The sequence below is a fragment of the Hyla sarda genome, chromosome 13 (genome assembly GCF_029499605.1).
Source record: "Hyla sarda isolate aHylSar1 chromosome 13, aHylSar1.hap1, whole genome shotgun sequence".
NCBI lineage: Eukaryota > Metazoa > Chordata > Amphibia > Anura > Hylidae > Hyla > Hyla sarda.
The window spans coordinates 33,781,242-33,807,100 of record NC_079201.1 but is presented as its reverse complement, the minus strand read 5'-3'; the positions used below and the strand labels follow the sequence as shown (position 1 = coordinate 33,807,100).

The following is a 25,859-nucleotide window of genomic DNA, read 5'->3' as shown; positions in this document are numbered from 1 at the left end:
AGGCTGAGGTGAAAAGTCGTATGTCGTTTTTTTGACTTTCAGCTTTAAGCGCAGGTAGGGGGCGACAGAGGTCCACTGCACTGACTACAGGGAAGATGCCAGAGGCCCACGAGGATGGGTTTACATCGTTCATAATGTTGAAAAAAGACCAGAGTCCATCAAGTTCAACCTATATCTCTAACGTGTCTCTACTGTGTTTATCCAGAGGAAGGCAAAAAAACTCTTGAGGATGAAGCCAATTGCCCCATAACAGAGAAATAAATCCCTCATGACTCCAAATATGGAAATCAGAATAATTCCTTGGATCAACATTCTTTCCTCTAAATTTAGTATCCATAACCATTAATGTTATTACTGTCTAGAAACGTGTCCAGGCCCCTTTTGAGCTCTTCTTGAACCCCTTAAGGACTGGGCCATTTTGCATTTTTGCACTTTTGTTTTTTCCTCCTAAAAATCATAACACTTTCAATTTTCCACCTACAGACCCATATGAGGGCTTGTTTTTTGCGCCAACAATTTTACTTCAATTTTACATCAATCATTTCACCACAAAATATTCGACGAAACCCAATAATCTGAATCCTATCAATACTCCCTGGCCCTATCTTATATGAAGGATAGCCTTATGCTTATCCCATGCATGTTTAAACTCCTTCACTGTATTTGCAGCGACCACTTCTCCAGGAAGGCTATTCCATGCATCCACTACTCTCTCAGTAAAGTAATACTTCCTGATATTACTGCAGAAACCTTTGCCCCTCTAATATAAAACTATGTCCTCTTGTGGTAGTCGCTCTGTCTCTGCCATAGAGTTGTATTGAGGGGGTGTGTCAGCCGCCGCTTTGTGCGGTGGTCAACACGCCCCCTTCCCGCAGGCTGCCAGGGCCCCCAGCGGTCGGACCCCCCGCAATCTGAAACTTATCCCCTGTCCTTAGGATAGGGGATAAGATTTTCAGCACTGGACTACTCCTTTAAACTCCTTCACTGTATTTGCAGTGACCACTTCTGCAGGAAGGCTATTCCATGCATACACTACTCTCTCAGTAGAATAATACTTCCTATAATTTAAAACTATGTCCTCTTGTAGTAGTTTTTCTTCTTTTAAATATGCTCTCCTCCTTTACCATCTTGATTCTCTTTATGCATATAAAAGTCTCTATCATATCCTCTCTGTTTCTTCTTTCTTCCAAGCTATACATGTTGAGGTCATTTAACCTTTCCTGGTAAGTATTATCCTGCAATCCATGTACTAGTTTAGTAGCTCTTTGAACTCTCTCTAGAGTATCTATATCCTTCTGGAGATACGGTCTCCAGTACTGCGTACAATACTCCAAGTGAGGTCTCATCAGTGTTCTGTACAGCGGCATGAGCACTTCTCTCTTTCTACTGCTTATACCTCTCCCTATACATCCAAGCATTCTGCTAGCATATCCTGCTCCTCTATTACATCATCTGCCTACCTTTTAAGTTTTCTAAAATAATTACCCCTAAATCCCTTTCTTCAGATACTGAGGTCAGGACTGTGTCAAATATTCTACCCGAGGGTTTTTACGCCCCAGGTGCATTATCTTGCACTTATCCCCATTAAATTTCAGTTGCCAGCGATCTGACCATTCTTCTATTTTGCCTAAAACCTTTTCCATTTCCCTCCAGGAACTTCAACCCTGTTACATATCTTTGTGTCGTCAGCAAAAAGACATACCTTACCGTTGAGACCTTCTGTCATATCACTAATGAAGATATTAAACAAAATGGGTCCAAGTACAGATCCCTGAGGCAGTGGCGTTGCTAGGGTTGGTGTCACCCGGTGCGGTAGAAAATGGTGTCACCCCCATACCTACCCCCTCCCCCCAGTAAGTTTTTAGCCTGTTGTGACAGACACAGACACCACTGTTGTAGCGCATTGTGAGAAATTCCAGTATAATAATCAGATATACCAGTTGCCACAGAATAGGAAAGTGTTAAAGAAGTTTTCACCATTGAAATATACAGCTCCCAGAATTACTTAAAGGGGTACTCCACTGGAAAACATTTACTTTTATATCAACTGGTGCCAAAAAGTTAAACAGATTTTTAAATTACTTCTATTTAAAATCTTAATACTTACAGTACTTATAAGCTGGTGTATGCTCCACAGGAAGTTGTGTAGTTCTTTCCAGTCTGACCACAGTGCTATTTGCTGACACCTCTGTCCATGTCAGGAACTGTCCAGAGTAGGATAGATTTGCTATGGGGATTTGCTCCTACTATGGACAGTTCTTGACATGGACAGAGGTGTCAGCACAGAGCACTGTGGTCAGACAGAAAAGAAATTAAAAAAGAAAATAACTTCCTGTAATTCGCTTATACAGCAGCTAATAAGTACTGGAAGGATTAAGATTTTTAAATAGAAGTAATTTACAAATCTGTTTAACTTTGTAGCACCAGCTGATTAAAAAAAATGTTTTCCAGTAGAGTACCCCTTTGAGCAGTGGTGAGGTTATGCTGGGAGTTGTAGTTTCACTGACCTAACTGTAGAACTGACAAGTGACTACAGCTCTGATAGGACACAGAGAGGAGAATGTACAATGACATCAGTGATTAGAGGGGACGTCTTCTCTATAGTGAGGAGAATACACAATGATATCAGTGACTACAGGTGATGTCTTCTCTATAGAGAGTAAAATGTACAATGATATCAGTGACTACAGGTGACGTCTTCTCTATAGTGAGGAGAATACACAATGATATCAGTGACTACAGGTGACGTCTTCTCTATAGTGAGGAGAATACACAATGATATCAGTGACTACAGGTGACGTCTTCTCTATAGTGAGGAGAATACACAATGACATCAGTGACTACAGGTGACGTCTTCTCCATAGTGAGGAGAATACACAATGATATCAGTGATTACAGGTGACGTCTTCTCTATAGTGAGGAGAATACACAATGATATCAGTGACTACAGGTGACGTCTTCTCTATAGTCTTCCCTTATCTAATTCAGATGGTACATACCGCCTGGTCCAGCTAAAACTTCTGTCAGTAGAATGTGACGCCCAGACGTCTCCTCACTATGTCAGCGCATTCTCATTCTCTATATGAAAACAAGTATTATTATAAACCTGACAGACACTGTATCCTCTAAATATAATACTACTATACACTATACTCTGATTATAAACCTTCCATACACCATACCCACTGAATATAATACTACCACACACTGTACAATATAATACCAACACATACTGTACCCTCTGAATATAAATCTGCCACATACTGTACCCCTGAATATAATACCGCCACACACTGTACACTCTGAATATAATACTACCACAAACTGCGCCCTCTGAATATAATACTACCACAAACTGCGGCCTCTGAATATAAATCTGCCACATACTGTACCCTCTGAATATAAATCTGCCACATACTGTACCCCTGAATATAAATCTGCCACATACTGTATCCCTGAATATAAATCTGCCACATACTGTACCCCAGAATATATAATACTGCCACATACTGTACCCTCTGAATATAATACTACCACCCACTGCGCCCTCTGAATATAATACTTCGAGATGAGCAAACTACAGTAAATTCAACTCGTCACAAACTTTTCTGCTCGGCAGTTGATAACTTTTCCTGCATAAATTAGTTCAGCTTTCAGGTGCTCCTGTGGGCTGGAAAAGGTGGATACAGTCCTTGGAGACTCTTTCCTAGGAATGTATCCACCTTTTCCAGCTCACCGGAGCACCTGAAGGCTGAACTAATTTACGCAGGATAAGTCATCAACTGCCGAGCCGAGAAGTTCGTGACGAATCGAATTTACTGTAAGTTTGCTCATCTCTAATACTACTACCACAAACTGCGCCCTCTGAATATAATACTACCACAAACTGCGCCCTCTGAATATAATACTACCACAAACTGCGCCCTCTGAATATAATACTACCACAAATTGTGCCCTCTGAATATAACGTTGCCATACAGTGCACCCTCTGAATATAATACCACAACCGCAGTAACACCCCTCAACCTCCGTTAGCTGATGCTATTACCACGGGAGGGGGGTATTGGTGGTGTTGCTAGTGGATGATGGGGGTGCTACTACTGGGGGGGTGTTGCTGGAGGATGATGAGGGTGCAACTGGCCATCCCCCCTGGCAGTATCACCCCCATCATCCATCGGCAGGATCATCCTCCTGGCAGGAGCACCGCCATCATCCACCATCAGGATCTGCTGATGGAGGTGCTGCTGGTGGGGGGGGGGGGGTGCTACTGCCAGGGGGGAGCATTAGGTAGGCAGCAGTTCCCCCACATTAGGTAGGTCGCAGTTTCCCCACATTAGGCAGCATAGATTCCCCACATTTGGTACCAGTTCCCCCACATTAGGTAGGTACCAATTACCCCACATTAGGTAGCAATTTCCCCACATTAGGTAGCACAGATTCCCCACATTAGGTAGCACAGATTCCCCACATTCGGTAGCACAGATTCCCCACATTCGGTAGCACAGATTCCCCACATTTGGTAGCACAGATTCCCCACATTAGGTAGCATAGACTCCCCACATTTGGTAGTATAGACTCCCCACATTTGGTAGTATAGACTCCCCACAATGGGTCAAAGTTTCTCCACAATAGATCGCTGGTTCAACCCCCCCCCCCACACACACACCACACACACACAAAAAAAAAAAAACACATACAACACAGAGAGACACACACACACACAAACACACACACAGTCAGAGAGACACACACAGTCACACACACACACACACACACACACACACACACACACACACACACACAGAGTCACACAAACACACAGGGGGAGATTTATCAAAGGATTTAGACTGGTTTTTCCTGTCTAAATTTGACTCACAGAAAGTCTCAGTCTAAATATGTGCGACTTTTCTGCGACTTTTGCTGTAGAGGATTTTTAGAACATGATGCATGCAAGTCTATTTTAGACGGAAATGCTTTGGAAAATGCATTGGTGCTGAATTTATCAAGTGCGACTTTTGTGCGACAAGTCGCATCTGCCCAAAATACACTGAAATGTCAGACCATGTTGGAGCAGGTCTAAATGCAGTTTAAGCTGAAGACCCTGAAGTCTGAGCACAGAATTTATCAAGGGCTGTGAGACGTTTGATAAATTAGGAGCACAATAGACAGGAGACTACCACATACGCTGGTCTATAAGCATACCCAGAATAGACTAGATTAGTAAATGTCCCCCACAGAGTCGCACAAACACACACACACAGTCACACACACACTCAGAGAGTCACACAAACACACACAGTCACAGACACAGAGTCACATACACACAGTCACACACACACACACACACACACACACACACACACACAGTCTCACACACACAAGCATAGATAGAGACAGACACACACACGCTCCTTCTCACCGGGCGCCGTGAGAGTGACGTAACTGACATCCTCCTGCGCGGCCATGCGGTGTGACGTCAGGCCGGCGCAAACGTGGGAGCGGAGGTCGGGCACAATGCTGGTGAAGGTGAGGGGGGGTGTGATGACGGACGGGCGCACAGTGCAGGTGAAAGAGGGGGGTTGCTGACGGACAGGCGCACCGCACACACAGCGCAGGGGGGTGATGATGGATGGGAGGCCGGTCGGGCACAGATGGGGGGGTGTCTGTGTAGCTGGGGGGGAGGGGGGATGGGGCTGCGGAACGTCTTGGTGTCACCCCATTAGGTTGGTGTCACCCGGTGCGGGCCGCACCCCTCGCACCCGGGTCGCAACGCCACTGCCCTGAGGTCCTCACTGGTAACAAGACCTTGCTCTGAATATTCTCCATTGACTACAACTCTCTGTTGTCTGTCACTCAGCCACTGCCTTATCCACTCAACAATATGGGAGTCCAAGCTCAGTGACTGTAGTTTATTGATAAGTTTTCTTTGTGGGACAGTGTCAAAAGCCTTACTAAAATCTAGATATGCGATGTCTACTGCCCCTCCGCCATCTATTATTTTAGTCACCCAATCAAAAAAATCAATAAGATTTGTTTGACATGATCTCCCTGAAGTAAACCCATGTTGTTTTTTATCTTGCAATCCATGGGATTTTAGATGTTCCACAATCCTATCCTTTAGTAGGGTTTCTATTAATTTCCCCACTATTGATATCAGACTTACTGGCCTATAATTGCGTGATTCCCCCCTACTACCTTTCTTGTGAATGGGCACAACATTTGCTAATTTCCAATCATCCGGGATGATTCCTGTTACCAGTGATTGGCTAAACAAATCTGTTAACCGTTTTGCTAGTTCACCGCTAAGCTCTTTTAACCTCTTAAGGACGCAGGGTGTACCTGTACGCCCTGTGCCCGGTGTTTAAAACGGGGTCATGCCAGGTCAGTCCCCAGGTCGGCTATTGATAGCCGGGACCCTGGGTTAATAGTGTGTGGCATCGTTGTGCCGCGTGCTATTAACCCTTCAGACACGGCGATCAAAGTTGATCGCCGTGTCAAAAGCGAAAGTAAAAGCTTCCCGGCAGCTCAGTCGGGCTGATCAGGACTATCGCGATAAAATTGCGATGTCCCGATCAGCTAGGACGCGAGCGGAGGCCCCCTTACCTTGCTTCGTCGCGTCCGATCGGCGTTTGATTGCTCCAAGCCTGAGCTACAGGTTTGAGCAATCGAGCCCCTATTACGCTGATCCATCCAAAGCTATGGCTTTGCAGTGATCAGTGTAAAAGATCAGTGTGTGCAGTGTTATAGGTCCCTATGGAAGTTACAACACTGCAAAAAAATACTGAAAAAAAAGTTAAGGTAATTTAACCCCTTCCCTAATAAAAGTTTGAATCACCCCCCTTTTTCCATAAAAAAAAAAAAACTGTGTAAATAAAAATGAAAATAAATGTGGTATCGACATGTGCGTAAATGTCCGAACTATAAAAATATATTGTTAATTAAACCGCACGGTCAATGGCGTACGCGCAAAAAAATTCCAAAGTCCAAAATAGCGTATTTTTGGTCACTTTTTATTTAATAAAAAAAATTATAAAAAGCGATCAAAAAGTCCGATCAATGCAAAAATGGTACCGATAAAAACTTCAGAGCATGGCGCAAAAAATTAGCCCTCATACCGGCCCGTATACAGAAAAATAAAAATGTTATAGGGGTCAGAAGATGACAGGTTAAAATGTATAAATTTTCCTGCATGTAGTTATGATTTTTTCAGAAGTGCGACAAAATCAAACCTATATAAGTAGGGTATCATTTTAACCGTATGGATCTACATAATAAAGAGGTGTCATTTTTACCGAAAAATGTACTGCGTAGAAACGGAAGCCCCAAAAAGTTACAAAATGACATTTTTTCTTAAATTTTGTTGGACAATTAATTTTTTTCCCGTTTTGCTGTTTTTTTTTTTGTAAAATGACTAATGTCACTGCAAATTAGAATTGGTGGCGCAAAAAATAAGCCATCATATGGAATTTTATGTGCAAAATTGAAAGCGTTATGATTTTTAGAAGGTGATGAGGAAAAAACTGAAAATGGAAAAACGCTGAGTCCTTAAGGGGTTAATAATTTTGGGTGTAACCCATCAGGCCCCTGTGACTTATTTGTCTCAACTTTAGATAGCAAACATAGAACCTCTTCCTTTGCAAAGACACGTGCATCAGACAATTCATTCATCTTCCTCCCTAATTGAGGTCCTTTTCCTTCTGTAAAAACTGAACAGAAGTATTCATTAAGGCAGTGATCACTCGATCCCAAGCTTTCGCCTACAGTAACATCCTATACCAAATCCCCATTTGTTAATACCAAATCCAAAATGGCCTCCCTCTGGGTTGGCTCCTCGACCACTTGTTGTAGAGATAATCCCAGTAGGGAATTTAGAATATCTGTACTCCAGGCAGAACTACCTATTTTGGTTTTCCAGTCTATATTCGGAAGATTGAAGTCTCCCATAATGATAACTTCTCCGTTCATTATCATTTTAACTATTTCCTCAACTAGTTAGTAGATCATCTAATTCTTTAACCTGCGCAGGTGGTCTATATATCACTCCTAGAGAAAGAATAGCGAAACGCATTGGAAGTGAGGTAGGGGAACATCCTGGAGGCAGCTTCATATCATTGCTGGTCTGTATCAGTGTGTCTACTACAGTAGTGCCCTTGTTACTTATATATGCAGTAGTTGCACATATCTTGTTTAACATACTACATTTTATGCATTCTGTAGTTGATCTTGGTGGGACCATACATCAGGTATATTGCCCTAGTCACTTTATAGTTTATTATTTATTTATGATAGAATATTTAATTGTATATATATGTATATGGCACTGGGCACCTTATACTTATTTTTTTTTATAATTAATTCAGCTGGCTTACAATATACACACATATGGTATATACTTAGTCTCCATCCTTGGTGTCATTCAGGATGTTCCCCCATCTATTGATTTTAACTTGTCCATTGTGTACATGTTTTTTAAGTAGGGAGGGTGGGATTTATCAGTTTTGTCAGTTATCATGTATTTCTAATAAAGCATATTATCCTGATTGGCATGTATTTTTGTGTATTTCTTTACTTACAGTTGGGCAAGTTTTGTAGGTTCAATAAAGGTCTATATATCACACCTACACGACTTACTGCATGATTACCAAACTGCAAAGTAACCCAAACTGACTATGTTTGCCTCATTAACTTGTTTATTAAGTTTACATATTTTTTATATGGAATTTGGGTAAAGGGGGTGATTCAAACTTTTAATATAAAAGGGGTTAATGGGTGTTTTTTTTAAACATTAACTTTTTATTTACACTTTATTATTCCCCTTAGGGGACTTTTAGGAGGAATCATTAAATTCCTCATACAGATCAATGTAGTTCCATAGAACTACATTGATCTGTGTGCTCTGCACTCGATTGATTAAAGCCTGGTCCAGTCAGGCTCTATCAATCTCAGAGCCGCAGGCAGCAAAGAAGCAGAGGTAAGCCCTCTGGCTACCTCCACAGTGGAACGATCGCGCTGCGGGGGAAGGGGGATCCACCCCACTGGACCACCAGGGACTGGTTAACGGTCCCTTTAGACACTGCTGTCAGCTTTGACAGCGGCGATCTAAAGGGTTATTAGCTGGCAGCGGCATGTCGGCTATTAACAGCGGCCCCCAGCAACAGGAATCAGCTGGGGGCTGGCCAGTATGGTGCAGGCTCGAGTCAGGAGCCCGCGTCATACACCGCTTGCAGTCTTAGGACGAGCCAGCTTGTCCTTCAACGGCAACTGGTTAATTGAGTTTACCATGACGGCTCGCGAGTTCCATAGTCTTATTGTGCTTACAGTAAGATTCCCCTCTCTGCTGGTTTAGAAACTTTATTTTCTCTAGACAAAGAGGTTGCCACCTTGTTATAGATACAGTCCTGTGTGTGTGTGTGTGTGTGTATATATATTAAAACACACCGTACAGACCAAAAGTTTGGACACACCTTCTCATTCAAAGAGTTTTCTTTATTTTCATGACTATGAAAATTGTAGATTCACACTGAAGGCATCAAAACTATGAATTAACACATGAGGAATTATAGACATAAAAAATGTGAAACAGCTGAAAATATGTCATATTCTAGGTTCTTCAAAGTAGCCACCTTTTGCTTTGATTACTGCTTTCCACACTCTTGGCATCCTCTTGATGAGCTTCAAGAGGTAGTCACCTGAAGTGGTCTTCCAACAGTCTTGAAGGAGTTTCCAGAGATGCTTAGCACTTGTTGGCCCTTTTGCCTTCATTGGGTTCAGGTCTGGTGACTGTGGAGGCCAGGTCATCTGGAGCAGCACCCCATCACTCTCCTTCTTGGTCAAATAGCCCTTACACAGCCTGGAGGAGTGTTTGGGGTCATTGTCCTGTTGAAAAATAAATGATGGTCCAACTAAACGCAAACCGGATGGCATAGCATGCCGCCGCAAGATGCTGTGGTAGCCATGCTGGTTCAGTATGCCTTCAATTTTGAATAAATCCCCAACAGTGTCACCAGCAAAGCACCCCCACACCATCACACCTCCTCCTCCATGCTTCACGGTGGGAACCAGGCATGTAGAGTCCATCAGTTCACCTTTTCTGCGTCGCACAAGGACACTGTGGTTGGAACCAAAGATCTCAAATTGGGACTCATCAGACCAAAGCACAGATTTGCACTGGTCTAATGTCCATTCCTTGTGTTCTTTAGCCCAAACAAGTCTTTTCTGCTTGCTGCCTGTCCTTAGCAGTGGTTTCCTAGCAGATATTCTACCATGAAGGCCTAATTCACACAGTCTCCTCTTAACAGTTGTTCTAGAGATGTGTCAGCTGCTAGAATTCTGTGTGGCATTGACCTGGTCTCTAATCTGAGCAGCTGTTAACCTGCAATTTCTGAGGCTGGTGACTCGGATAAACTTATCCTCCGTAGCAGAGGTGACTCTTGGTCTTCCTTTCCTGGGACGGTCCGCATGTGAGCCAGTTTCTTTGTAGCTCTTGATGGTTTTTGTGACTGCACTTGGGGACACTTTCCACCTAGAATATGACATTTTCAGTTGTTTCACACGTTTTTGTTATGTCTATAATTCCACAAGTGTTAATTCATAGTTTTGATGCCTTCAATGTGAATCTACAATATTCATAGTCATGAAAATAAAGAAAACTCTTTGAATGAGAAGGTGTGCCCAAACTTTTGGTCTGTACTGTATATATAGAATTTTATATAGAATTTTGGTATGTTTTTAGGTATTGTTTGTGGATCACTGTATAGTGTACATTTATATATTTTATGTATAATTATTATGTAGTACTTTTTATAAGATTTTTTACGTGAATTTGTACTAAGGAGGAAATGGTTAATTCTCTTGCTAAATAAGTATCCACTCTATTTGACTGTGTCATGCCTGAGGAAGCTGCGCATGTGCAGCAAAACGCTTTGCATCTTAGTGAAAAAATAATTTTTATGGTTCCTGCCGTGTTTGATCTGGTTCAGTCAGCACCATATGAATCCTGCTGCTAACTGTTTTGAAGCCTGCACTACTCGATTAAGTATAAATAGGTCATGGGAGAGATCTCTGTACTGCCCCCCTGATATATTTATACATAGTTAGTAGGTCGCCCCAAGCAATCTTTTTTCTAAACTAAATAAACCTAATTCTTATAGACTTTCTGGGTACTGTAGTCCTCCCATTCCCCTTATTACTATGGTTTACCATCTTTGAACCCTCTCCAGCTCCACTATATCTTTCTTGTACACTTGCCCCTATTACTGTACACAGTATTCCACAGTGGAAGAATTATTTCCTTGTCATGTGCATCTATGCCCTGTTTGATGCACCCCATGATTTTATTTGCCTTGGCAATAAATGCCTGACACTACCCTTAAATTTACTGTTAAAGGGGTACTCTGCCACTAGACATCTTATCCCCTATATTGTAGATTTTATGGTAGAATAAGATGTCATTACAAAGAATAATTGGTCATGCAAAAAATGCAAAAATGTACATTTCCTGTGTCCTCAAGGGCAAAATGGGCTGTGTCCTACAATTACTCTGTAAGATCTTAAAAAACATAATTTTCCAGTTGGAAATATAAAAAAGAAACAAATAAAAAGCATAACAATTTTAACTTATAACAATATTCATATTTATTAACAATATAAAAGTCATAAAAAAATCTTAATTAATGGAGAGCAGTCCACTAGGAACATGTGTTGGACCCTGTGGGGTCTAAGGTAAACATTTTCATTGCATTCATACAGTCAAGGAGTAAGGAGACTTCTTCAAAGCTTCCAAATAAAGTTTTTCATTTTCTATGTAGTCCCAGTCCTGTTCCAGACATAAATAATTGTAGTTAGAATACACTATAAACACAAAAAATAGCAGGGAGTTATATGAATTATATTAATCTGATGAACAGGATACCCTTAATAAATTGTTGTTAAAATGTAAAATAGACTTTTACATGACCCAGGTAACATAGTTCATAAGGTTGAAAAGAGACAAGAATTCATCAAGTTCAACCAATATCCTTATTATGTCCCTACTGAGTTGATCCAGATGAAGGCAAAAAAGCCCTTATGAGGCTGCTGCCAATTGCTCCATATCAGAGAAACAATTCCTTGACTCCAAATATGGGATCAGAATAAATTCTAGGTCAATGTTCTATCACCATAAATCCAGAATCCATAACCTGTAATGTTATTACTCTCCTGAAATGCTTCCAGGCCCCTTTTGAACTCTGGGAAAGAGTTCCACAGTCTCACTGCTCTTACAGTAAAGAACCCCCGTCTGTGCTGGTGTAGAAACCTTCTTTCCTCTAGACGTAGAGGATGCCCCCTTGTTATACAGTCCTGAGTATAAACATATCATGGGGTACGGACATCAGTAAAGCACAATGGAAGGTTTCTGTATAACAAGAAAATACTGTCCCCAGTATAGAACTTTTTACTTTAACCCCTTAAGGACCAAGGTCGTATGAGTACGTCCTTGGTCCCACTCCCGTGATATAACGCGGGGTCCCATCATATCACGGCGGGCCTGGCGTCATAGTGAAGCCGGGACCCGCCTCTAATAGCCCGCGGCACTGATCGCGGTGCCGCGCGCTCAAAGCTGAGCCACGTGGCTAAAAGTGAAAGTGCCTGGCTAGCTCAGGGCGCTGTTCGGGATCGCCGCGGTATAATCGCGGCATCCCGAACAGCTGTACTACAGGAGGAAGGTCTCTTACCTTCCTTCCTGCAGTCCGATCGCCCATTGAATGCTTCAAGCCTGAGATCCAGGCTTGAGCAATCAATCGCCGAAAACACTAATCATTGCATCTCTATGGAGATGCATTGAACAGTGTTAAAGATCAGTAAATGCAATGTTATAGAAAGAAAAGTGTAAAAAAATCATTAACCCTTTGAATTATCCCTTCCCCTAATAAAAGTTTGAATCACCCGGCATTTCCAATAATAATAAAAAAAAACTGTGTAAATAAAAACAAAAATAAACATATGTGGTATCGACGCGTGCGGAAATGTCCGAATTAAAAAAAATATACCGCTAATTAAACCGCACGGTCATTGGCGTACGCGCAAAAAAATTCAAAAGTCCAAAATAGCGTATTTTTGGTCACTTTTTATATCATGAAAAGATGAATAAAAAGCAATCAAAAAGTCAGATCAATGCAAAAATGGTACCGACAAAAGCTTCAGATCACGGCGCAAAAAATGAACCCTCATAGCCCCCTTAACACGGAAAAATAAAAAAGTTATAGGGGTCAGAAGATGACAATTTTAAACGTATACATTTTCCTGCATGTAGTTATGATTTTTTGACACAAAATCAAACCTATACAAGTAGGGTATCATTTTATCCGTATAGACCTAGAGAATAAAGGTAAGGTGTAATTTTTACCGAAAAATGTACTACGTAGAAACGGAAGCCCCCAAAAGTTACAAAATGGCTGTATTTCTTCAATTTTGTCGCACAATGATTTTTTTTCCTGTTGTTTCGCCGTAGATTTTTGGTTAAAATGACTGACATCATTACAAAGTAGAATTGGTGGTGCAAAAAATAAGCCATAATACAGATTTTTTGGTGCAAAATTTAAAGAGTTATGATTTTTTAAAGGTAAGGAGGAAAAAACGAAAGAGCAAAAACGGAAAAACGCCCGGTCGTTAAGGGGTTAAAGCATTACGTAACATTAGTCACGGAGTCCTCCTGTAAAGAGTCACACAAAGTGTACCCTGTATGGAGCTGTGCAAGACCACATTGCCAAATACATACATTATATGACAGCTTTATAGCCATGTTGACCATTTTGTCCTGGTGCTCTCTCCTATTTGCTAGATTATTGAAAGCATCAAAATAACTCTTCATACTATCACCAATCTTTGACATATTAGTCTGAAGTTCTAGCAAATAAAAACTGTTCAGCGTTAAAAAAATAAATAAATAAAAAGAGTCAGAATGCTGCAGCGGAGTGATGGTGACCACAGTCATGTCACTGCTCTACCTATACACTGCAGGTACTGGCATATAGAAGCTATAACATGTAGCAACAGTCACAAGATCAATCATGTAACAGACACCTCCATTGTGGAGAATGAGTGTAAGTGGGTAAGTAACTGGCTCAGTGACAGGAAACAGAGGGTGGTTATAAATTATGAAAAAGAAGTGGAGGGGGTCCAGCTCCTGGGTTGAGGTATCCAATAAAACTTAACCTTTAATGGCAACTAATTAAAACATGGAAAATCGCCACAAGGTGGCAAGTGACATGTCACTAAAAACAAAAGGGGGGTGAAACGCCGACGCGTTTCGAGCAGTTGCTCTTAGTCATGGCCGTCGGCGTTTCACCCCCCTTTTGTTTTTAGTGACATGTCACTTGCCCCCTTGTGGCGATTTTCCATGTTTTAATTAGTTGCCATTAAAGGTTAAGTTTTATTGGATACCTCAACCCAGGAGCTGGACCCCCTCCACTTCTTTTTCTCAGTTCCACGGGGAGTGGCGGCTCCCTGTCTCCGTGCTCCGGGACTATTGCCTGATGCTTGACACATATGGACTTTGGTGAGCTGATCAACTCCTTTTGTTTCTCGGTTATAAATTATACTTACTCTCATTGGGTGACTGTTACTAGTGGGGCACCAGAGGGGTTAGTTTTAGGCTAACACAAAAAAAATATATATACTCATATAATAAACATGAGGTATTAGTTGATATCATGGCCAAAATACACAAGCTCGCAACCCACATCAACGGTTCTCAGTTTCTTGTGAGCCCCTACACTAACATTATAGAAAAAAATTTGTCCGTTTACTGTTTGCAGAAGGTGAGACCTTTAAATAGGTTCTAATTCTGCGGTGTAGCCTGAAGAGGGACTACCTCACAGTAAAACACTTTTCCTATAATCTGTTATGGACAGAGGGCAATACCTGCACCCCCCTGCGCCCGCCCCATTCTATAAAGTGGGGTCACGACGTGACCCTGCGTCATAGCAGGTCGTCCCGGCGGCTAATGAAAGTAAGGACCCATCACTAATACCGGACATCACCGATCGCGGTGATGTCCGGTATTAACCCTTTAGATCGCCGTGTCTAAAATGTTAAAAACCTCTTCCCGGCAGCTCAGACGGGCTGATCGGGACCACAAACAGCGGTGTCCCATTCAGCTTGCAGGACGAGAGGAGGGTCCCTACCTGCCTCCTCGGCGTCCGATCGCCGAATGACTGCTCCGTGCCAGAGATCCAGGCAGGAGCAGTCGAGGAGCGATAACACTGATCTATCCTATCTATATCTATATCAGTAGGGTATCATTTTAATCATATGGACCTACAGAATAAAGATAAGGTGTCACTTTTATCGAAAAATTTACTGTGTAGAAACGGAAGCCCCCAAAAATTACAAAATTGCATATTTTTTCTTTCAAGTTTGTCGCACAATGTTTTTTTTTTTTGTTTTGCCGTAGATTTTTGGGTAAAATGACTGATGTCATTACAAAGTAGAATTGGTGGTGCAAAAAGTCTGTAGTTGTAAAATTGAAAGGGTTATGATTTCTAAAAGGTGAGAAGGAAAAAACGAAAATGCAAAAACGGAAAAACGCTGAGTACTTAAGGGGTTAAAGACAGAATACAGACTTTCTATTTATTTATTTTCTACATGGCCCCAGGACTACTCCATATACAAAACCTTCCCACTATATATTGCCACCTAATCCTTGGACTTACTGACCGGTTTAGGATTCTATGGCAGCACAAAATACAATACATGTAGAGCCACAACTTAGTAGTGCACAGGTCCTGTTCTCTCATACCTGTTGTGCTTGGATTTTATATACAGCCAGCATGGCATGGAAGTCTGACTTTTGAGTAGCTCTTTCTTGATGTGTTCCTGAGCTGGTAACTGTAGTACTAGATACAGCAAGGGGCAAACCTAAAAAGTAAAATGGTATCCATTTAGTAAGCAAACACATTCAACTTAATTTGCTATTTTAAAAAGGGCAAGTCCAGGACAAGCAAAGACCTTTTGGCCAGAAACAGTGGCAGTCCTGTCCGTGTGATGCGTCTGATATTGCATATTGTCCACTATAATAACAGACACTGCACAAGGACAAAAGAGGTGCTTTTTCAGGGGAATAAGGAGATCCCCTTTTCTAATCTCAATCAACATGTTTTTGGTCAGATAAATCTTTCTTAAACTTTAAAAAAAAAAAAAAATTTTTAAAGACAAAACAACAGTAAGAACCTAAGAGTCAAGCTGAAAAATCGTGTCTGTGAGCAAATAATTAAGGCTGGGCTTACATGAACACAGCCTAAATCTTGATGTAACTCGTGCATCACTTGTCATCAGTTGTGTAGCATCCGATGCCCATTGTTTCTGAATGCAGGACAAGGGAACACAGCATGTTGCATTCCCGTCTGTTGCTGATCTGGTGAGTCCAACCATACAGGGTCTAAACGGAGACGCCGAATGAATGTGAACTGTCCCATTCATATGAATGGGATTCGTTCTAGCATCAGTTTCCTCCCAGCGCATTTTCTACAGTGCTGGAGGGAAAAGATGCTGGACATCAGCCATATGTAATCCTAGCCTTAGATATTCTGCCAACAGCTAAATGCGTACGGCAACCTTAAGAAGCACAGGAATTTTTATTTTCTTCTTGTGTCACACCATTCAGAATCGTAACTTTTTATTATTACATCAATGTAATCTGTATAAGGGCTTGTTTTTTTGCAGGCATAGTTATATTTAGTGGTACCATTTTTAAGTACATGTAATTTACACTATTTTCAATAATATGTTTGGCACTATCAAATACGGTACATGGCATGGGAGGCCTTTGTTAGGCCCCCGGCTGCCATGGCAACCCAGTGATGCCCCACAACTACAATGTGCCATTAAATAACAGAGGGAGCCCCATCCCTCTGTCTAAGGCCCTTTTCACACTATACATTCATCCGTTTTTAAAGATCCGTTATATGTTCTGTTAAGAAAACCCTGAAAATCAGCTGTTAAATGGCCGTTACAAAATCCCATTATAGTCTATGGGATTTTTCCATTATCCGTTTTAACCCGTCATAGCCCGTTATTAATAACGGTCGTTATTTTGTGACAAGAGAAAGTAACGGGAGAAATAGTTCATGCACTATTTCTTCCATTCTTTCTACTGTCACAAAATAATGTCCATTATTAATAACGGGCTATGACGGGTTAAAATGGATAATGGAAAAATCACATAGACTATAATGGGATTTTGTAAGGGCCGTATGGCATTTTGTAACAGCCGATTTTCAGGGTTTCATAACGGAACATTATAACAGATCTTTAAAACGGATGAATGAATAGTGTGAAAGGGGCCTTACCACCTAGGTGCTACAGTCGCTACTGCCTAAGGCATCTAGGAGGTTAAATGACCAAGATCTGAATCAGTCCTGCCTGGTTCCTGCAGTGATTACATAGGAAATGTCATTTCTCGGTTGTTCTTCATTGGGGACACCTATACCGATGGGTATATGCTCTTGCCACTATGAGGGAGGCGCTGACACTAGGAAAGGATATACCCGCCCAATAATCAGTCCTGCCTGGTTCCTGCAGTGATTACATAGGAAATGTCATTTTGTGTTTAGAGGTTTAAACAATAAAAGAAATGTCTATATGGCTGATTATGAACAATATGTTTTTGACTGGCCTAGGCAAAGTCCTGTACTGGACCCAACAAAGATTCTCTGGAAGGACCAGAGATGAACAGTTCTAGTGAAAAATTTTTTTTTTTTTTTTTTTTTTATGGCATTCAGCTTGATGTGCAGTGCAATGCCCATGTGTGCCTGGAGTCTTCTATATTCACTTGCCTTACCTAATGCTCATTGACAACCCTCACTTAGCTAGCCAATCCTACATTTTACCAATGGCATAGATGGGGCACTAAATCTAAGCTCCACAAACCAAATCTATTTCGACTTTGTCAAATTTGAAAGAGAAATTCCCAAGGAGAATTTATGAGTGTTTTCTTTGCCTACAGGCCAAAAGATGCCCTCAGCATGGTATATGGAGAGGACATTACAAATCTGCCATCGTTCCTAATTCCCCCTAAAAGGGGATAAAAAAAAAATAGAAGCTTATTCCTCTGCCAACTGCTTTATCCTCTTAAGGATGAAGGGCAAACAGGTACGCCCTTGCATTCTGGTACTCTAAAAACTTTCCCCCCCGAAATCAACTGGTGCCAGAAAGTTGAACAGATTTGTAAATTACTTCTATTAAAAAAATCTTAATCCTTCCAGTACTTATTAGCTGCTGTACACTACTGAGGAAATTATTTTTGGATTCCTTTTCTGTCTGTCCACAGTGCTCTCTGCTGACACCTCCGTCCAGGAGAAAATCCCCATATATGCTACTCTGGACAGTTCTCACTGACATGGACAGAGGTGTCAGCAGAGAGCACTGTGGACATACAGAAAAGAAATCCAAAAATTATTTCCTCTGTAGTATACATCAGCTAATAAGTACTGGGAGGATTAAGATTTTTTTTAAGAGAAGTAATTTACAAATCTGGTTAACTTTTTGCCAGCAGTTTATTTTAAAAAAAAAGTTGCTTTAAGGACCAAGGGCGTACCTGTATGCCCTGGTCCCGCTCCCGCAGTTTGAAGCATGCTCACAAGCTAAGCACACTTCATACCCGGTGGGTTCCGGTTTGTATCAACAGCCATTACCCACTGTTAATGCCAGACATCGCTGATCTGGCCGATGCCAGACATTAACCCTTTAGATGCCGCGATCAAAGTTGATTGCAACGACTAAATGCGGGACCTAACATTGCTGGTAGCTCAGCGGAGCTGATCGGGACATCCACAGCGAAATCGAGGGTCCCAACGAGCTGAGTGGACAGCAGGAGGGCCCTTACCTGCCTACTCCCTGTCCGATTGGGGCTCTGATGTCCCCAGCCGGCCCTGGCAGGCTAGAGCAGCAGTGCAAAGACCCGATTGTCTAGTCTTCCTCTGCGTTCTCTCCTTTGCTGTTGAAAAGGAAAATGCTCTTCTCTCCTGTAGCAATCATTATAGGAGATCCCGACCGCAATATGATGACAAGCTCCCAGGTAGGGGACCATCTTTAGTTGTCAATATCTTATCAAAATGTCTGTCAGCCATAGAAATGGGTTTATTAGGAAAGGGTTTGTCGTTTAGCCCAGTGGGGACTTTTAACACTTTTGATGCAGAGACATTAAACACTAGGGAATACACTGATGCACAAAAGGAATTCTTCTTGAGTTTATTGCGTATTTTTTATACGAGGATGCCTTTTTCTTAAAGTGGCAATGATCGGCTATGGGGGCGAATGCCCCCCCCCCCCCAATACGCAAATGCCTAGATGGCCTATTTTGAGGAGGTATATGTATACCCTCATCATCTCTTCCAACAACATATTAGAACCTGATATCTTTTGCATATGGGAGGGGCTAAATTCCCTCCTCTTACAATTTATGTAACATCTGAATAATGAAAGAACAGAATTAAAATTCACATTGGTAAGTGATCAGGTCCAGGTCAGCTTTGGGGACACGATGGTGCAGAAGGATGGTAAAGGGGGCCTTAAAACAGAACTATTCCTGAAAGAAACAGATCGTAACAGCCTGTTGCACTATACTAGCTCTCATCCTTTGCAAGTTAAGTAATCTATCCCTAGAGCACAAAGAGAGCGGGTTCAGTAGATCGTTTCAGATCCCCCAACGGTGTTACCCGGAACGGGTATTGGTGGAAGCTAGGGCCCCATCAAACAGAGATAGGACATTAAACAAACAATCTAGAATTCCTTTTGTGAGACAGTTCCATCCATCGGTCTACAAGATAGACACCATTGTTAAAAACCACTGGCAGGTGTTGAAAGGTTCTTACCCAAAAATTCAGGAATTTGTGAGTCCCCCATTAATTTGTAATAAGAGAGACCCCAATTTGAGGGACAAACCCGTCCGGGCAGATGTGGGATCACAAAAAAACGGAATTAAAACAAACAGTCCTGAGGAGCCAACGTAAGGGCACCTATGCTCGTTTACATTGCGCACAATACAGCAATGTGATCAAGGGTGACAGTATACTGCATCCACACTGGAGAGGTTATTAAACTTAAACCTTTCAGCACTTGTGACTCAAAAATCGTTATCTACACCATTAAATGCCTGTGAGGTCTATTATACGTTTGGAAGACCACCCAGCGTGTGGGAGACCGCATTAATAGGCAAATAGACATAAGTCATCCATTAGGTATAAGAACCTCTTATGGGCCATAATATTTCACAATTATGGTACCAGGTAATGTACAGTGCCCTAAGATGGGTGATGATATTAAAACCCTGTCACGTAAAAAGAGGCTTATTGGATCCACAGACTGTCTACCTTGGAGCCTAGAGGCCTTAATAGGGACTATGAGCTCTCTTCCTTTTTGTAAAAATGTTTGTAAATGTTTTGAATTTTTGTAATTTTTCTATTGTTTGTAGATAATTCATTGAAGGGAGGAATTTCTACAGAAACATGCAAGATTGATAAGACCAGTATATTTATTAGCACTGTGTAAATAAACATGTAACACTTGGCAGAAGATTACAGTGAGTGTCGGGATTTCTTTTCTACCTGTGTAATGCCTTCCGCGTGCACCACTACGGGACACGAGTTCCAACCCTTCCTTTTGTTTTGCACAGAAAATCAATATGCTGCTCGAGGAATTTAAGGGACACTCCTCTGGTAAAAAAATGTTTTAAGTCAACTGGTGCCAGAAAGTTAAACAGATTTGTAAATTTCTTCTGTTAAAAAATCTTAATCCTTCCAGTACTTATCAGCTGCTATATGGTTTCTTTTTGAATTTCCTTCCTGTCTGACCACAGTGTTCTCTGCTAACACCTCTGCCCATATCAGGAACTGTCCAGAGCAGGAAAGGTTTGCTATGGGGATTTGCTTCTACTTTGGACAGTTCCTAAAATGGACAGAGGTGTCAGCAGAGAGCACTGTGGTCAGATAGAAAGGAAATTCAAAAAGAAAAGAACTTCCTGTGGAGCTATAAGTACTGGAAACATTAAGATCTTTAAATAAAAGTAATTTACAAATCTGTTTAACTTTTTGGCACCAGCTGAAAAAAATGTTTTCCAGTGGAGTAGCCCTTTATGGGAGCTAGAAACAATACATAAGAGGATAGAAGACTCTTAAAATTTATGTGTCAGAAAAGGGAGGAATTAAGGTATTTACTTTTCAATGAAGCAAAGAAACAATTGTAGGAGACAGACATATGAGTTTAGTAATAAAATTGGCAGGGCCTTAGCAGTGGCAGCTAAAGAACAAAAAATGTAATCCTACAAACCAAAGATACAACAAAAAACACAGAAGTTAACATACTACCCCTCAGAGATTGCAGAGACATTTAAAACATTTTACGAAGATCTATATAATTTAGATAGACACAACCCAGCCATGCTCAGTGTAGAGTTTAGAGAAAAAGTTAAAACATACATAACAGGATCAGGTTTGCCACAAAGAAGTGGAGGCATTGGAAAAAGAAACAACATCAGAGGAGTTAGACCACACAATAAGGGTCACTTCAGATAAAAAAAGCACCAGGTCCCAATGGGTTCTCGCTGTGGTACTATAAAGGGTTAAAAGGGATATTAGCCCCTTACTTTTTGAAAGCATTTAAGGGTCGCTACTACCAAGGGATACAACTAGAGTGCACATAACCTTGATCCCTAAAGAAGGCAAGGATGTAACAATTCTGCAAGCTACAGGCCAATATCGTTATTAAACGTCGACTTGAAGCTATTCTCAAAGATACTGGCCTGTAGGTTAGCTGCTGTGCTAGGAAAGGTTGTTCATATAGATCAAGTGGGATTCATGACGGGTAGAGAGGCAAAGGATAACACTATACGGTCCATAGATTTGATCCAGTTCGCCCAGTCAAGAAAGATCTCATCAATGCTGTTTACCGATGCTGAGAAGGCGTTTGACCGGGTGAACTGGATCTATATGGAAGAGACTTTAAAACATCTGGGCTAACAGAAACACTTTCTCAATTGGACTATGGAATTATATAGACAACCCTCGGCGAGAATTCGTGTAAATTGCATGTTATCAGAGGAATTGGAGATAAAAAAATGGCACCAGACAAGGGAGCCTGCTTTCCCCCCTGATCTTCATTTTTGTATTGTAGTCCTTTCTTTGTAGGATTAGAGCGAACGAGGATCTGGGGGGAACAATGACACAGGGGACAATACATAAAAGGGCCGCATATGTGGATGACCGGATATTCATAGTTACAAAGCCATTAGTTACACTACCTATACTAATGAGTGAATTTGAAATATACACCCGACTGTCTAACTTTAAGATAAATTAACTGCAATACCGGAATGAACTGGTTGAAATTGTTCCGAAGACACTTGACTCTGATTTTATGAGCGAGGAGGAGGCTGAATTTTTGGTACCAAGTTATCCTAAAGTGGCAACTTTCTACGCCTTACCAAAAATACATAAAGGCACCTGCCCCCTCAAGGGCAGACCCATTGTCTCTGGTGTGGGCAAGCTATCACAGAATGTGGGTGTATATGCGGATACCATTCTCAAACCCTTCGTGATAGCATTGCCCTCATGCACTAGAGACAATACAGATCTATTAAAAAAGATAGAAGGGCTGACCCTTGAGGGGGAGTCGTGGCTACTTTGAGTCTTTATACTCCTGTATTCCCCACGACCTCGGGGTAGAATAGTTCCTGCGTAGTAGTGGGTGTCAGTATCGTGCCCACAGCCAATTTGTCATCGAACTGCTCTGTTTTACTCTCACCAAAAAAGTCTTTTTTTTTTTTTTTTATAGACGCACCAGCTTGGAGGGACCGCATTGGGGAGCTCGTGTGCCCTCACATATGCGAATCTCTATCTAGGCTGGTGGTGTCTTCATCATATGGAATGGCACCAAGGGAAATTTTCTGGCCTTCGTACAAGCCCTGAACTTGAATGTGGTAGGCCTTAGATTTACCTCCGAGATTGCACAGGATGAACTGCCCTTTCTGGATGTCTTGATCAAAAAAAGACCCTACAAGGACTTTAGATTCTACGGTGTTCCGAAAAGCTACGGCCACCAATTCCCTGCTTGAATGGCATAGTCATCACCCTTTGCCATTAAAACTAGGCATCCCAAAAGAACGGGTACTACGTAAGGCCTACCAAGAGACCAAAGATGTGGACAGAGTGGGCTTTCTAGTACCACAACCCCCCAATGATAAGTCGGACAGCATAGTGAGGTTGGTAGCCACTTTTGATGGGGGAGCGCATGATGTTAAACGCATCTTGAATAGACATTGGGAGGTCCTAAAGATGGACCCTGATCTGAAGGGGGTCCTGGGACCTCGCCCTCAGATTTCTTTTAGAAAAGGCAGAAGCCTCAGAGATAGGCTTGTTAAAAGCCATTTTGTGGCCCCTGCTGCAAGAGGTGCCTGGCAGGACAGACCAGTTACCTGCAGCGGATGCATTGCATGTGGGCACGTGGAGGTGACCAAGACATTCAGCAGCGGACAACTATTCTCAGTATGGGATTTTATCAACTGCAGAAGTAGGCCACCTGTAGCTGTGGATTGGAATATATTGGAAAAACGATCAGGGAGAAGAATGGGAGAGCATTTGAGAGACATTACTAGCCAAGCAGACAAACCAGTGGCACAACACATTAATGTCACTCATGGTGGTGATGCCAAAGTTTGTAGGGATGGAATTGGTCAGACCCCCTGTGAGAATGGGGATTGGGATGAATTGATATTCCAAAAAAGAGACTTGGTGGATTTTCCATCAACAAACACAGACCCCTCATTGCCTTAATGAAGCATTAAGCTTTGCTTGCTACCTCTAACATACTTTGTCTGGCCAACCGGCCTTCTCCACCCTTCCCCTGACTGTAGAATTATGCAACTTAATTGATATACCCTCTTTCTGCTGTTGATCTCCCTTTGTTTCATTATGTGTAATGCTGTCTTGGTGCTGTTCTCCCCATGTCCCGGTATTTATACATGCATGGCTGATTTATCTGCTCCCGCAGTTCAATCACCTTTTATTATATTTGTACCCTTCCCAGTACCTTGGGTATCTGTAATGGGACCTGTATATAGTGTATTCAGACCCTGTTCATTCAGTGCACTTGCACAAATAATTTGTATAAGTTTGATACTTACCCTATTTGCACAACGGGATAAGTCTTTAACTGCATAGTGTTATAAACCTCCGATATTTATCACTGAGCCTCTTTACTTGCAATCCGCTAAGTACGGCCCTTTTGTGACAGTTGCTGACAACGCCGTGAGCCGCATTCTGGCGCTACCTAGAACCGACCGCAGGGCAAGACATCAATATCCGGAAGTGGTGCAAGATGCTTCGGAACGCGTGAGTTCTGCGAGTTTAGATGCCAAATTTAAAGCTCTGGGGTCCGCAGCACATGTCAGCCAGGACATTCATCGGCCTTCCACGCTTCCCACCACTATGGGAACGCACCCTGGGATACCACCACTGCGGCCTAGGAAGACTGTGAGTATCTGTACCTGGCTTGCGGACAGCCGCTGTCAGGGAGTAGCAATTTTTTATCAGCACTTACTGGTCTCACTCTAACCACCAACTTTGAGTGTGTTTTTCATATTGCTTGTGTAAAATTGTGCTACATTTAACCTTGTACTCACAAGTAATATATATGCATCTGTACCTTTTACCTGGTTACAGTTTATGCACCTTCAACTCTGTATTTATAACTAGAGTGGTGATTTTGCCTTGGTGATTTTTTAACCTTGTATATGGTTTTGTTGTTGTTTGCCTGGTTAAACCCTGAGGAACCCACCAATGTGGAAGAAACGCGTCGAGTTTTACCAGTGCAAGGTCGTGAGTTTGATTACCAGGGACTTCTAGGGCGAAGTCAAAGGGATAGACATCACTACATCTCCCCGTCAGGGACAACCAGGGATTTTGTGTGTACAACCTACTGTTTGTTGTGTTTTTTTTTTTCCAGCTTTTTAAGCGTCTGAATAAAGGTTAATTTTTTAACTGTGTACCCCTCTGTGAAATACAATGCAACTCAGTGTAATAAATATGTAGTAAGAGAAAACATATGGATGCACTGAATGTTTTACATGCTATGCATTACTAAAAAAAATTGAGACACAATATCAGCCTCACCATTCAGAGGAAGTGATGTAGACAGCGGATGTTGAGGTTCCAGATCTGTGTTAGGGAACAGCAAAGGTGTAATTGGCAGCCCCTGTCTAAACTGTTCTAATTTTGTCCTCTGACGTGCCAGATTTATATTCTCCTGTGAATAGGAGGGACAGGTAGATTATAGAAGAGACAAAATACACCCACTAACTGCAGATTTATAAATACAGTCAAGTGTAATTTTTTTTATTTTATTCTACCGTAATTTTATAACTCATTCATTGTACATAAATCTTATATTACTTGATGCCAATTTACATACTTATCTGGGGTCCCAGGGACCCAATAATGCTCTATATGAGATTACACAGCAGTCTTCATGTCTTATTGATTTCACTGTAGATAAGGTATGTAATTTCCTTACTTGGTGAAGATGTTCCTCCCGTTGTCCCAAATATTCCAGTTGGCCTTGAATAGATCTCAGCCTTTCCTGATGTCTAGACTCAATTTTTTTGGCCTCACTTAAGGCCTTTTCCCCATCTTCATAACGCTGAGATGCCAGCTAGGATTGAAGAAGAATAAAGAGAGTCACTATTGTGCATGTTCTTTGTGTGTAGTACATTACTCTCACACCGACCAGATGTCTCCAGTATTGCAATCCCATCATCTGATGCAGTCCTCTTCCTGCTTTTGGGGAACGACACGCAAAATTGCAGCTCAGCTAATCACTGGCAACAGCAG

General features: G+C 41.8%; 1 protein-coding gene across 3 annotated transcripts in view; it reads right to left on the bottom strand.

Annotated features, from left to right (window-relative positions):
* Positions 1-11,616: 11,616 nt before the first annotated feature.
* Positions 11,617-25,859, bottom strand: part of FBF1 (Fas binding factor 1) — a 100,112-nt gene continuing 85,869 nt past the window's right edge. For 2 of the 3 annotated variants that reach the window (XM_056550682.1, XM_056550683.1), the window contains 4 exons: positions 25,543-25,680; positions 25,143-25,275; positions 15,779-15,897; positions 11,617-11,815 (listed from right to left, as the gene is read on the bottom strand). In XM_056550682.1, coding sequence (XP_056406657.1) covers positions 11,741-11,815; positions 15,779-15,897; positions 25,143-25,275; positions 25,543-25,680 — 465 coding nt within the window. In that variant the 3' untranslated portion in view covers positions 11,617-11,740. The remainder of the gene's footprint in view (positions 11,816-15,778; positions 15,898-25,142; positions 25,276-25,542; positions 25,681-25,859) is intronic. The other variant, XM_056550684.1, reaches the window with a different exon arrangement.